Here is a 14,945-nt window from a genome sequence, read left to right on the forward strand (position 1 = left end):
TTTTGTTTTTTCCTTCTTTTGGTATTACCGTTATAATTGCTTCAGACCATGATGGCGGTGTTGTCATTTTCCCTAATGTCCAATTTAATGATTTTAATAATACAGGGGATAGTTCTTCTTCAAATATCTTATACCATTCACCTGGAAGATCCTCAGTACCGGTGATTTATTATTTTTCTATATTTTTATCGCCATTATCAGTTCCTTTTCAGTGATGTGCTCAGTTAAACTTTTGTTCTGACATTCTCCGATTGTTGGCAAGTCCAATGAATTGAGAAATGTTTTAACATCTTCTATTTTGCTTTGTTCTTGTTCAGGCACGTGCGGGGGGGCTTGAGCCCCTGCCCTTTTTGATGTTTTTTTTCAAAAGAAATTTTATTTTTAATCTGTATGTCAGAAGGCCTGTTTGTGCCCCTCAGCAATAATATTTAGCTAAATATGATAATGTAGTAAAATAAACTAGTCTGGCTGCCCTCAGTCTGATAATGACTCTCAGAGCCTCCATGTTGTTCAGACTCCATGGTGAGGAAGAGGAGGAGGAGGAAGAGGATCTGTTCCTCTATCTATCTAATTATGGGCAAGAATATTTTCATTAACTGGTTTGTGAATAAAAACGTAGGTCTGATGTTAGAAAAACTGTTTCTATTTATATTTTTATAATCGTCCTGCAATAGCGGGACAAAACCCGCCTCACCACTAAACTCAGAAATGCTGCAGAGAAACTTCTGACTTTAACTTCATCATTCTGCTAAAAGCCCGGTTCACTACAGGCAGTCTGGGTCGGAACCACCGACAGATGGAAAGAATATCTGTCTTTATATCAGACATCCTGATATAAGACACTGAGACTGTCACCGCGAGTCGCAACGCAGCTCAAAGCCCCGGTACCACCCGGTACCACCTGGTACCACCGGGTACCACCCGGTACCATCTGGTACCACCCGATACCATCTGGTACCACCCGATACCATCTGGTACCACCTGCTCTCTGTTCTCTGCTTCTCCTTATCGTTTCTACCAGGCGGGTTAAAGCCCTGGAGGTTCTGGGCTGTAAACAGAAGTTACTGCAGAACCTCAAGTGTTAAAGGAAGATTCGGCCCAATTAGAGTTCATGAAATAAACATCAGAGAAAATATTGTAGCAATAATCAGAACCGCAGCAAAAAGCCAAACATGCCACAATGAAAGGAACCAAAATGTCTCCAAAGCATCAGGGGACTGACAGGGGCCACCGGGGGATTCCAGGTGGATTCCAGGTAGATTCCAGGTGGATTCCAGGTAGATTCCAGGTAGATTCCAGGTAGATTCCAGAGATGTGCATGGCAGCAGCTGTTCCTCCAGGGCCGGCCCAAGGTAATATGGGGCCTTAGCCAGAACCCCCCGTCCTACTAAGAACCTCAGCATCACTAACATGTTTAAATGTCGATCAGGTGAATCTGAGAGGGAGACCAGGTTTAAAATCAATCACTGATTATTGGTTATTGGCTGTGATGTATTTGTGAACAAACACAAAGATTACACCATATTGTAGCCATGGTAACACAACAATCAAACTATCAAGATGATTCTTTAAACTTTTACAAAGTAAACGTCCTAGTTAAATCCTAAATGTACTATTTATTTTTCTCAGCTGATGCATTAAATAAAATGTAATAACATTGTTATTCTCTATAAATGATGCTACAGGATTAGATCTATGGTCTGTGGTACAATTAGACCATTTCTAGGGGCCCCTGAGTGTCTGGAGGCCCCTGAATGTCTGGAGGCCCCTGAATGTCTGGAGGCCCCTGAATGTCTGGAGGCCCCTGAGTGTCTGGAGGCCACTGAGTGTCTGGAGGCCCCTGAGTGTGTGGGGGCCCCTGAGTGTCTGGGGGCCCCTGAATGGCCCCTACCAGCAGCTACTGAGTTTTCTTTGCCTTGATATCCCAGTCTAATAATTCTAGATCTAGAGGTTTAACATCAAACTATTATATAGTTTTAACCCCTTTGAGTTTCTGATCTATAAATCAGTCTGCAGCCAGGTTGTTCTAGAGGTTAAATAGATATTATTAGGGCTTCATTAGTAAAATGGCAGCAAATTAGCTTATTTCATAACTTCATGACCTTTGACCTCTTCTCCTCTGGTCTGTTTAACAGCTACAGTCTCAGATCAGCTCAGCAGCAGAAACAGAAACTTTTTACCTGTTGGGGAAAATAGAGACTAGATTTGCTTTGCATTTCCTGCATGATGGCGATGATCCAGTAGGATCCAGTTAGATTCTTGATTATTATGGATTGTTTCTGTGTTATTGTACGGAGTTTTTGTTCAATGTGCCCTTTTTTAATTTGAGCCCCTGCCCCTCCATAAGTCTCTGCACGGCCCTGTTCTTGTTGTGCGTACAATTCTTTATAATATGTTTGAAAAGCTTTGTCAATACCATCCAAACTGTTTTCTACTATTCCTATCTGTGGGCCAGTTATGGAGCAAATTGAGTGCATTATTTGTTTTTTGTGAATTCTTCTTGCAAGTAGTTTTGTTGCCTTTGGTCCAGCTTCGTAAAATGATTGTTTTAGGAATTTATATTTTTTTTCTTCCTCTCTTTTATGTATATCCAAAATTTTACTCTTTGTCTCTTGGATTTGTGCATTGATATAATCAAGTTGGTTTTTAATTTGCAAGCTCTCCAATTCTTTTAATTTGGTCTCCAATTTATTTAGTTCTTTTTCCTTTTCTTTCTTAATAGCAGTACTTGGTGATTTAACACTAGGACTACCAGGATTTTGAGAAATTCCTATCTCTACCAAGAGGGGCCAAATTGGGTATCTTCCTAGAACTACCGAGAGAGGGCCAAACTGGGTTATTAGCATCCAAATGTGGCCAAACTGACGACTCTGAATGGTCTAATTAGCATCCCTGTAGATGTGACCATAACCTGAGGGACCAGCAGGGGGGAGGAGAGCCAAACTCACTACATCAACTTTCACGCTGATTGTCCTTGGAACAGGATAGTAATGGCCTTATTTACATAACAAAGGCGCCTCTTCACACCCTCTCTTGGAGGGCCAAACTGGCCCCTCTCTGGTACCTAGACGAAGATTCCCATTTTGGGAATCCTTGGTAGTTCTAGTGATAAACTTGCCTCTTATAACTACCTTCAATGTGTCCCATAAAATATTAGGGTTGACCTCCCCGTTATCATTCAGTTCTAGGAAATTTTTTATTTCTTTTATAACATTTTTATTATTTAGCAAGCTTGTATTTAGTCTCCATATGCTTTTCTTTGGTCTTGTGTCCAGGTTAAGTGTTAAGTATACTGGCGAGTGGTCTGACCAGTTTCTAGTACCGATATCACAGCTCTTTAGTCTGTCGATCATTCTTAAAAACCAAGAAAAGATCTATTCTTGAGAATACTGCGTGGGGGGAGAGAAATAGGTCAAATCTATTTCCGTTGGGTGCATCTCTTGCCAAGCGTCCAGTAAGCCAATATCCTCCATTCCTCTCTTTAGTAATTTACTTTGTGGTGTGTGGTAACACTATTGTTATACATGAAACAACAAATATTTGATAATATATATACATTTCACCTAACACTATTCTTTTGTTATTAGATGTGTCACTTTTTTTCAGGACTGTGTTAAAGTCACCTGCACAGATTAAAATACCTTGTGATTCTAATAAGATAACTTCTGCACTTTTTTCAAAAAAAAGAAGGTCATAATTTGGGGCATATAGATAGAGAGGAGGGTAACCAAACTTCCTTCAATTTTACCCTGAACCAGTATATATCTGCCTTCTTTATCACATATTTGCTTTGTGAGTTCAAAATATAAAGAATTGTGTATTAGCACCTGTTGTTGCGCAACACCCCCCCCTCCTTTCTGTCTCTACTCTCTCACTCTCGTACTTCCTCTTCTGAGAGGGGAGATGTGCTACCAGCTCTCCGTCTAACGGGTCCGTTGAGTTTCCTAAATCTGCTGGGATTTACCCTGTCCAGAACTGAAGTAAACTCTGTTTAAGCTGGTTTCGAGAAACGATTCGCCTGGTTATCTGACGGCCTACATCCAGGTGTCCCACCCTTCTTCCCCCTGTGAATTAGCCAGACTGAGCAGCCTACAGCCAACTAGTTTCACAGAGCTCACCTGTTAACGGTCGCTCGTTCTCTATTTTACAACTTGCATTTGTTATTGAACCAGGTAGGTTTTAGTGACTCGGGCGAGTCCCAAGGATGTTGTTTTAAATATGGGCTACCAGCAACCTAAAAACATTTTCCACCTCTTCCTCTCCAGAATCAAACATCACAGCTATTTTACAACCATTAAAGAACTTTAAGGTGACTCATTAACTGAATGTCCACAACATCTTTAGATTTTCTTTATGCTAAATATTTTATTAGTAAGGCATTTTTGCAAGGGTCAGTACAGCTTAATTCAGTAGCAGAAATAATCAAATAAGTAAAATCAATCATCTAGTCTATCTTTCCCTACTGCTGATACTGAGAACTAAAAAAGGGAACCTTTGAGAGAGACGGACGGAGTTTGGTGTTTCGAACCCCAGACCTGGCTTGATGATGAAGAAGGTGTTGCAGCAGGAGGAAGACGCCGATCGATGAAGGCCAGGATCTCCGCAGGTCTGATGAGCCTCCTCTCCGCATGGATGCTGAGGTCACACAGGACTTGGTGCTGGCAGGAAAAAAGGCACCAGTTCTTCTTCTTTGTCTTTGCCTTTGTCTTTGTCTTCATCTTTGTCTTTGGGGTCTGAACCCAGCCGATGAGAGAAGTGCGATTCGAAGCCACAGATTGTGGGCCAGACGGGTTGGTCTCCATGTGCAGGACAGTCTCCGGCTCCGTGGCCCCGGCTCTTCTTCAGCTGCAGAGTTCTTTGTCCATCTCGATCTTGGCTCGAAGCTGCCCGGAGGATCCAACGAACGGTTCCTCTTTTGCACCCACCTTATATAGGGTTCATCTGTCTGCTTAGACAGATGATCTCATATCCATCACTGTCTTACAGACATTTCCTGATGTCTGTGCCAATGTCTCAGGGTTGCTCAACCTCCTGTGTCCCTTGCCTGCACAACCTTTCACCTACTCTCTACCTCCAACATATCAGTGATGTTTAATTGCAGTTACACCTTTTTACACCATTTCAAGTTTAATGTCAAAATCACATTTATATCACATTTATTTTCTTCAGCTTCTCTGATCTATCATTCATTTATAATTTTATAACCATAACTTATTAGTTACTCTTATTATGATCTTAATGTGAGTTATTACAGATGTTTTCTGAAAAGAAACCAAGAATAATCCATGATTCTAATTATTTACTACTAAAGTTACAGTTACTTGTTTTTCTTGTAAGTGTTCCCACAAATATAAGTGTAAGTATTATTACAAGTAAACCAATATTAATATAAGTATTTTACTTTGAATCTTATGCAATTACTAATAATGTTTAGATTTCATTTTTTAAAACTTTCATGCTTTAAAATAAGGAATAGTCTCAGCTATTTTTATAAATCTGCAGGCTGGAAACTTACTTCCTCTTTTTCCAGGAAACCTGCTTTTCCTGTTTAATGACTCTCTGACTGACTATGATTTCTTATGATTAGATAGAAAAAAGTAGAATTAAAGCAAAGTTTGCATGAGACAAAAACAACACACACAACCAGATTCATTTTATTGACACTTAAGTCTACTGTTGGGCCTTGATATCACTTGAGTGATTCATTTTAAAGATAACTTTATTTATTATTACTGTTAAACTAAAATCTCCAGCATGGGGAAGTGGGATGAGCTCGGATTTTCTTGACACACCGCGACTCCTCTTTTATGAGTTGTTTTGAATGAACTGTAAAAAAGATTCCTAAATCCAAATTTTTGTAGTTTCTCATGTTCATTTGGGGATAAATGAGTTTCTTGAAGAAACAGTATCTGAATTTTCTGCCTTTTTATCCTAGACATTACTCTGCTCCTCTTAACAGGATTGTTGAGACCATTTACATTCCATGAAGCTGCTCTGATATCACCATTAATCATACCTGTATACTAGTTTGTACATGTCGACAGTTTGAACACAAAAAACAGAGATTTAAAGAACGTAACACAAACAGGATGACTTCCATCCTCAGGGCTTCACTAAGCCCCAACATCCTACAGCCTTTTTTCTTACATTGTAGGAGGAACTGCCCTATTCTAACTAGGGGCTCCTTCTCTGCTAAAGACAGAGTTCCTTCACCTTTGAGCTTAAGAGTCATTTCTCCATTTTCCTGATCAGAATAATCTTATTACTTATGAGAAGGGGGGGCAAAAAAAAGAAGGTGGAAGGTGGGGCCGGGCATTAGGACTAGAAAAGTAATTATCGCGTGGGGTTCAGATCCTCTATAATATACTATTATTACTTACTGTACATAAGAGTTGAGGGTCTACATCAGGAAGGCTATTCTATACTTGCTTTCACTGAAATTCTCGGAGCGACTCTCGCACACGCTTGGAAAGCAAGGTACCCACTTTATTCCAGTGTGCGTCCTGGACAGTCGCTGGTTCTTCATTTGCAGTGGCAGATCGCGGCATGTCGACCCGGTCTCCCCTCTTCCTCATGTCATCCGCTGCTTCTGAAGCACTGGCGTACAGGTGTGGTCCGTCGTCCCAGTGAATCCTCATCTTAGCCGGGTAAGGTGTTTGGAACCGTATTTTCCCCTCTTTGAGAATCTTCTTGATGTTCTTGTATTCCTTAAGCTTATTATTTATCTCGGTCGGTAGATCGTGTGCAAATGAGATCAGTTTGCCGTCATAGAATATCTTCTTTCCCCACGCCGCTTTAAGGATTTTCTCTTTTATGTCATATCTGTGAAAGTTGACGAGCATGGATCTTGAAATTGATGCGTCTCGAGGTCTCGGTCCCAGTGAACGATGTGCTCGTTGAATCTACAGATCTTGGTTGACGGAGAGCTGCTCTTTCAGAAAGTTTTCAATAAACGTCTGCATGGCGTTGCCTTCAGCTTCTTCTTCAATGCCGTAAATGCGGATATTATTGCGTCGGGATCTTCCTTCTAGATTAGTAACTTTGTCCAGAAGAGTTTTCTGCTGTTTGAGGCAGTAAGACAAAGAATCTCTCAAGTCCATATTCACCGTCTCCAGCTCGTTCACCCGTTGTTCCGCTTCCGTTAGCCTAGCAGCTTGATTCCGAATGTCCGAACTGACCTCCTCCAGTTTCTTGTTTATTTCACTCTTAAAGCTGTTCAGGTCTTGCTTGATGTCGTTTTTCATAGCGATGATGTCATTTTGCATTTCTTTGATATTGTTGCATAGATTCTGGATAGCCTTAGCCGTCGTTAGCTCGCTCTCCTCGCTAGGGTCCGAAGCCTGCATCATGTTAGCCTTGCTTTCAATGTTTGTTAGATCAGTCCCTGCCCGGCCGTGATCAGCACCCCCCGGTCTCTTTTTCGATCTAACTCCACACATTTGATCACAGAACCATCAAACGTTTTGAAGAATAGGGTCACGAGAAACATGTTGAGAAAAAAGACGTAAAAGAACTGCCAAAAATTGGAGAAGAATCAAACATGAAGCTACAGGAAACCGTTACCTTCCAGGGCTGTCATACCTGCAGCGCCCAGAGGTATGAAATGTTCCGAGAAATGGCCAAGGTCAGGAAGGCCGAAACAAAACCATCACTGAATAAAACACATACACTGAAACATCAAGACTGGACCAAGACAGATCTGAAGACAGATTGTTCAGAGGTTTGATGGCCTGATGAGATGAGAGTGAGTCTTGACGGACCAGATGTTGGATTCACTCATGGTTGGGTCAGTACTGGCCACAGAGCTCCACTTCACATCAGACGCCTGCCAGGTGGAGGCGGGTTACTGGTACGGGCTGGCGCTATTAAAGATGAACTGGTTGGAAGATGGACTCAAAAGCAGGTCCCAAACCTTCAGCCAGTTTTTAAAAGAAACTTTCTTCAAGCAGTGGTTCAGGAAGAAGTCTGAATCTTTCAGAAAGACCCTGATTCTCATTCAGGACAATGATCCATGACATGCATCAAGGTACTCCACTAGGTGACCAGTCATTAAAGGCCTTCATAACGAAGTGGCCCCCTTCCTCACCAGACTTAAACCCCCGTGAGAACCTGTGGCTCTTTCTTAAATGGGAGATTTACAGTGAAGGCCGACTGTCCTTTAGCTGGACCAGTACCAGTACCGGTACCGCTCGGCTCCTCTTTAAGTTCTGCTCAGAGCTCCAGGATGATCAGTGTGGATGAATCTAAACGTGTCACGAAGTGGTGCGGTGAGGGGTGGTGAGGCAGACGCAGCGGACCCAGGTAAGATGACTAATGATTTTTAATGGAGGAAACTCAGTCCAAACAACAGGAAGCACGCACATTAGACGACGAATTGACAAGACATGGACCCGACGAGGAACAAGGAACACAGGTGGAGTTAAATACACAGCGGGTAATCACAGAACGAGACACACCTGGGAACAATCAAGGGGAGGACAGGACAACGAAGAGACTCAAGGACACAGAAAACTCTAAATAAACACAGAAAAACACAGATCCTGACAATACCCCTCCCCCCTCAAGGGCGGCTACCAGACGCCCAAAAAAAACAAAACAAAAAAAAAACACAACAAGGGTGGGCAGAGGGGCGCTGGACGGGGGGCCAGAGTCCAGAAACAACAAAAAACTACCCCACGGAGAGGGCGGAGGCACAGGAAGGGCCAAGAGTCCAAAACCAAACAAAAAACTACCCACGGGGTGGGCGGAGGCAAGGGAGGTGGGAACCACGGAGGTGGTCCAGCTTTCTACAGAGCAGGTCCACTCAGAACAGACCTCCGCTGGTCATCCAAAGCAGCTGAGAGCACATGCTCAGAGTCACATCCAGATGCTGTCTTTGAAAGATGGGTGCAGGGGTTCTGTCAGCATTGCTGCAGAGATCGAAGAGGTCAGGGGTCAGCCTGTCAGTGCTCAGACTATATCAGATTGGTCTGATGGCTGTCACCCGGGAGGAAGCCTCTTCTGACGTCTGCACACAGTTTGCTGAAGACATGTCAACAAAGGACATGGATTACTGGAAGCAGGTCCTGTGGTCTGATGAGACCAAGATGAAACAGTTTGGTTCAGATGGTCTCCAGCATGTGAGGCAGCTGCTAGGTGAGGAGTACAAAGGGAAGTGTGTGATGCCTGCAGTGATGCAGCATGGTGGTGGGGAGTTACATGTCATGACCTCCAATCTGTACAGTGAAATCCTGAAGCAGAGCCTGATCCCCTCCCTCTGGAAACTGGATCATGTTTTTATTTAAACTAAACCTAGTAAAGCTGCAATAAACCTGCAGCTCTACTGAAGAGGCTGCAGGTAAAGGTGACGGCCTGACCAAGCATGTCTCCAGACCTGAACTCGATAGAACATCTTTGGGGCGTCCTCCAGCGGAGGGTGGAGGAGCGCCGAGTCTTGAATATCTGCCAGCTCTGTGATGTCGTCATGGAGGAGTGGAAAAGCTGTCCAATGGCAACCAGTGAAGCTCTGGTGACTCCAGGCCCAGGAGAGTTAAGGCAGTTCAGGTCAATAATGGTGGCCATGCAAAATATTCACACTGAAGGAACTGTCACTTAGGGGTGTAGTCTCTTTTGTTGCCGGTGGTTTAGACAGTAATGGCTGTATAGAGTAATTTACATTGTTATATAAGCTGCACACAGACGACTTTTCATTGTGTCAAAGTGGCATTTTGTCAGTGTTGTCCCATGAAAAGATAAACTTAAATATCTGCAGAAATGTGAGGGTGTACTTACTTTGGTGATACACTGTACCTGTGATATTCTCCACAACTGATCACCTTCAAAAATCAAACGTGTTTGATCAGCCCTGGTTTCTCTTTAGTGGGAATAAATGACCAAGCAGATAACAGGCATTTCCTGCATTCAGGTCACAAACTGATCTGTAGGAGCCAAAGCTGAGGAAATTTACTGTTTACATTCCTCTGAGGTTTTCACATCCTTTTGTTTTCATTTGGTGTGTGTGGGGGGGGGGGCGTGTGTGTGTGTGAGATGTTATTGTCTGAGGATAAATGTGGTTCAGTTTCATCGTTTGAGTTTAAACAATAGAAGATTAAAACCATGAAAAACCATCCTGTCAATGTCTCTTGGTCTTAATTAAATTCAGGTTTCAGTGTTTATGTGAGTTTTGGTGCTTCGTAGTTTGTTGTTGTTCACAAACGTTTGTATGGCTGCTGCATATTTTCACAGCAGGTCAAAAGTTTACATATATCTACGTAAACTTTCACGCCACGTTCATATTTTTTCCTCCCCTCCAGGGGTTCTTTTTGTGGCTCTAGTGTCCCTTATATGAAAGTAGGCCAACAGGAAATGGGGACGGAGAGGAGGGAATGCAGCAAATATCGCCGGGTCCAGGAATCGAACCCGCGACGGCCGCGTCGAGGACTCAAAGCCTCCAAACATGGGCCGCGCTAGCCCCTTCGGACTTTGGACTGGAGTCCAAGTTGGACTCCAGTCCATGTTCTACATCCAGAACATGTTCAACATGTTCTACAAGTTGAACATGTAGAACTTCAACTTCTACATGTTGAAGTTGGACTCCAACTGGACTCCAACTGGACTCCAGCTGGACTCCAACTGGAATGCTTTACAGTGTCTAGAAGGAGGAATCTGGACCCGAAGCTTTAGATTAAACGACTCAGTTGCAGAATAAACAACTTGCATGTGGCGTCTGAAGGTTCTGGTGGTTCTTTATGGATCTCTTACACGTTATTGTTCACATCTGGAAATTCAGTGCGTGCGCTCAATGCTGGACTTCAAAAAGACGATTCTTTTCCATGCCATCCATAAACCGTTAGAACTGTTCGCAAAATGAAACCTGGATAGATATTTATGGTAGAATATGGTAGATATTTTTAATCCAGAGCAGTGCGCCACAGCACAAGGAAACGTAAAGCAGAAAAACTGTTGAAGAATGAATCAAAACCACTTTTCTCTTGCTCCTTGCGTCGGCTACGCTACACGCAGACTCGTTGCCGTAGCTGTGTACGTCATTCCACCTTATTTGTCTCTAAGGTTTATTCTCTGTTCTTACTGCCTGGCAGATTTATCACATTGCTTATCTGTAAACTATGTAATCTGACATCAATACTGTTATGGTGTTTCCATTTAACACCAAAAAACACTCAAACATTTCCCACACAAAGAACAGAACATTTAGTCTGTTACAGTTTTATGTTTTTACGCTTCACATTTATTTTGTAATTATTAATAAGTGATTGATGTGGTGGATTAGCTACCGCTGTGGATTAGCTACCGCTGCTGTTAGCTAAGCTAACACAGCGGTGGTGGATTAACTAATTTAAACACCTGCTCTACTGATGATCTGTCAGAGTTGGTGTGTATGTCGCCGTTTTTTTTTTTTAACTGAACCAAAACACATCACATCTACATGTTGAAGTTGTTAAAGTTAAGCTATCATAAATTGGAATACTTCCCTTTCTCTCGCTATATTTTTACTTAATTAAAATTTTTCCTGACCTTGTTATCTAGTTTTCATAATGTTGACAACTAGTAGCAAAGCTCTGCGTCCCCTTTTCTGTATCAGACGTACATTTAACACTTAGCATGTTATATTGATAAGTCAACAGCTAAAGCTAATGCTTGTCATAGTCAGCCAGCAGCGTTGTGCCCTGCAGCAGAGAGATGGGGCTGGGGTCACGCTGCAGCAGGTTCATAACTCTTCTACATGCCTGCTGGTCCAGGCTGACCCACTGAGATGTTTTACTGCTGCCATGTTGGACAGGATGAGACAGAAACTGATCCTCCTGTTCCTTCCGTTCCCACGCTTACCGGTTTCTCCTCTGTGTCTTCCTGCAGGATCTGTTGGACGGGTATTCCTGCGCGTGTCCTCAGGGTTTCTACGGAAGGGACTGTGAGATCAGTGCCATGCGGTGCGCAGACGGGCCGTGCTTCAACGGGGGAACCTGCCTGGAGGCCGTTGGCGGCGGCTACAGCTGCCGCTGCCCGGACGGCTTCACCGGCTCCAACTGCGAGAAGCGGCTGGACCAATGCAGCAGCGGGCCCTGCGCTAACGGTACACACCCTCCGTCAGGAACAGAGCCTTCGCTCCAACCATTAATACTCGGATGAATGCATTCATCTGAGTATTGCTTCACACCAACACCTCCAGCTTCTGCTTTGTTCATTACATTCAGTCTGTGGATTCTAGACCCCAAAATCAGAAAAATCAGGAAAATGTTCCTGATTTTTACAGTCAGTGGAATAATTTAGATGGAAGATGTTTTGATCTCAGATTAAAGCAAAGATTGGAAAATCTGCACCACTTAAAGCAGATTAGCATAAATTCAAGAGAGCAACCTGTTTGGGTTTCAGTTGGTCCAGAACCGGACCACCTCTGTGTGACCCGGTTCTGGACCGGTAGGCTCATCACTATAATCATTATAATGAATTTCATGCCAACTAAAACAGGAGGAAAAACCAACCAAAGCAGGTAAGTTGGACGGTGCTCACTGCTGTCGGCCTGCAGCTGAAGGTCCAGAAAGACGGGAAGCAGCGAATCTGGACCGGAACGTCTGCAGGAGGCCTGCTGACCCGGGCTTGGCTCTGCTAATAATCAATCAATCAAGTTTATTTGTATAGAACATTTCATCATCAAAGCAGTTTAGAGTGTTTTACGTCATAAAAACACAAAATTTAAAAGTCATTAAAAAACCATTTAGTCAATAATTCAGGAATTAGAGAATCATTTTATTTTGATGAGCGCCATCATGAAAATCATTGATACACACCAGATTATTGATCAATGTTTCATTGATTATGTTTCCATAGCAACAGGTTTTAGTCTGGACTATAGGAACTCAGGGTTTCGGCTGTTTCTCAGTTTTCTGGAAGTTTGTTCCAGATCTGTGGTGCATAGAAGCTGAATGCTGCTTCTCCATGTTTCAACCAGCAGGTTGATCCAGCAGCAGATCTTTAATCTTTCAGTGATTTATAAACTAGCAGCAGAACCGGGTGGTGTAGGACCAGGCGGTGTCTCTGTCCTCCTGGTTCTAGTCAGAACTCCAGCAGCAGCGTTCTGTTGGTTTATCAGTCAGACCTGCTGCAGGAATCAAAGCCACTAAAGAGAAACTCCTGGTACAGTTGTTGTAAACGAATATTTTAGTAATCGAGTAATCTATTGATTATTCTTACGATTAATCGAGTAATCAGATAAAAGACATTTATAAAATAAAATATTGGTAAATCTGCCATAACAGCAGTGTTACTATCGGATATCAATATTAGTCCAATTTTTCATATTTTTTGTAGTTTAGAAAATTAACCTGTAACAATAATTAACTAGAAAATTAACCAGGTTAATAGTAATGAACCTGTTAACTTTCTAAGTTAACTTGAAGAAAAGTTACACAAAGATCTGAAATTCTATTCAATTCAATAAATAAAGAGGCTCACATATACCCGTATAAAAATGTCTTTGCTCCAGTTTTTAGTTAATGTTTTCATCATTAATGGATGAATTCTCACCTGACAAGCTGGAGTGGTTTTGACTGCGGGTAGATTAGAGGCAGGGGTGAAAATAGTTTCAAATTCTTGGAGATACTGTGACAAAGGTTTATATATATATATATATATACAATACAGACCAAAAGTTTGGACACACCTTCTCATTGAATTCAATGAGAAAGTGTGTCCAAACTTTTGGTCTGTACTGTATATATACAGTATTTGTACAATTGCTTCTTTGTTTGCCTTGGAGTTTCTGTGCTGATGAAGCGATAAAAACTGGGTAGCTCTTGAATTGCCGTGTTTCCCTCAGCTCACTGTCTGCAATGTTGTCGCCTCCAGATGCCATCAGCCCTAAAATCTGAATATCATGGCCTGGAGTGCATACCAGTTTTCCATGTCTGGCATATAACCATTCATTTTAGCTTTTAAACTGGTTATATTGGTCCTGTGTCCAGTCAGGGGGATGATCAGTAGGCCTGTTTATTCTGAAGATCCTGCAGCTTCCACTTCGTCTTCCTGACATGGCGCCTCACCCTGACTCTCACCCTGACTCTCACCCTGACTCTCACCCTGACTCTCACCCTGACTCTCATCCCGACTCTCACCCCGACTCTCATCCAGACTCTCATCCCGACTCTCATCCCGACTCTCACCCCGACTCTCATCCCGACTCTCATCCCGACTCTCACCCCGACTCTCACCCCGACTCTCATCCCGACTCTCATCCCGACTCTCATCCCGACTCTCATCCCGACTCTCATCCCGACTCTCACCCTGACTCTCACCCTGACTCTCACCCCGACTCTCATCCCGACTCTCACCCTGACTCTCATCCCGACTCTCACCCTGACTCTCATCCCGACTCTCATCCCGACTCTCATCCTGAGGAACCACAGAGTTCTGTTAAGATAAAAGCACATCTTGTGAATTTGGGATATTTTTCCTCCAACAGAGGAATCGCCTCAAATGTTGGACTGGAATTTATTTCAATGTCATTTGTGAATGTTAGAGCCTCATTTTCATTTTCAACAGTTTAGCTAGAAAGATTGAAAAAAGTTAATATTTTGGAGAATAGGAGAAAATAGTTTGATAGAGAAAAAGCCTCTCAGACTCTGAGCTTAAAGCAAGATGGCAGAGAGCAGCAAACTCTGTTTTTAATTAGACAATTAATTTAATTTCACATAATTTTCGCGGTAGAAGCCATTTGTTAAATACTTAATAAAACATATTTTTCCTGTTTGATGTTTGTTGTGAGTGACATAAATTCACAATCTAACGAGGTAATCAGTCCAAGTTTGTGGTTTACTGAACGTTCAGAAACTGATTCGCCACAGCGAAGGTAAACAAAGATAAAATAACCTGAACAGGTGATCAACTCTAAGCCACTCCTACCTTTTTATTCTCCGTCTCTTTGTCATTTAAGCACACCCGTTGCCGTGGCA

The 14,945-nt window shown here is 42.6% G+C and overlaps 1 protein-coding gene across 2 annotated transcripts in view; it reads left to right on the forward strand.

Annotated features, from left to right (window-relative positions):
- dlc (deltaC) overlaps nucleotides 1-14,945 on the forward strand; it is a 323,636-nt gene that overhangs the window by 190,080 nt on the left and 118,611 nt on the right. For both annotated transcript variants that reach the window (XM_027998937.1, XM_027998938.1), the window contains exon 7: nucleotides 11,854-12,070. In XM_027998937.1, the coding sequence (XP_027854738.1) occupies nucleotides 11,854-12,070 (217 nt within the window). The remainder of the gene's footprint in view (nucleotides 1-11,853; nucleotides 12,071-14,945) is intronic.

Source organism: Xiphophorus couchianus, chromosome 18, assembly GCF_001444195.1.
Source record: "Xiphophorus couchianus chromosome 18, X_couchianus-1.0, whole genome shotgun sequence".
NCBI classification, from domain to species: Eukaryota; Metazoa; Chordata; class Actinopteri; order Cyprinodontiformes; family Poeciliidae; genus Xiphophorus; species Xiphophorus couchianus.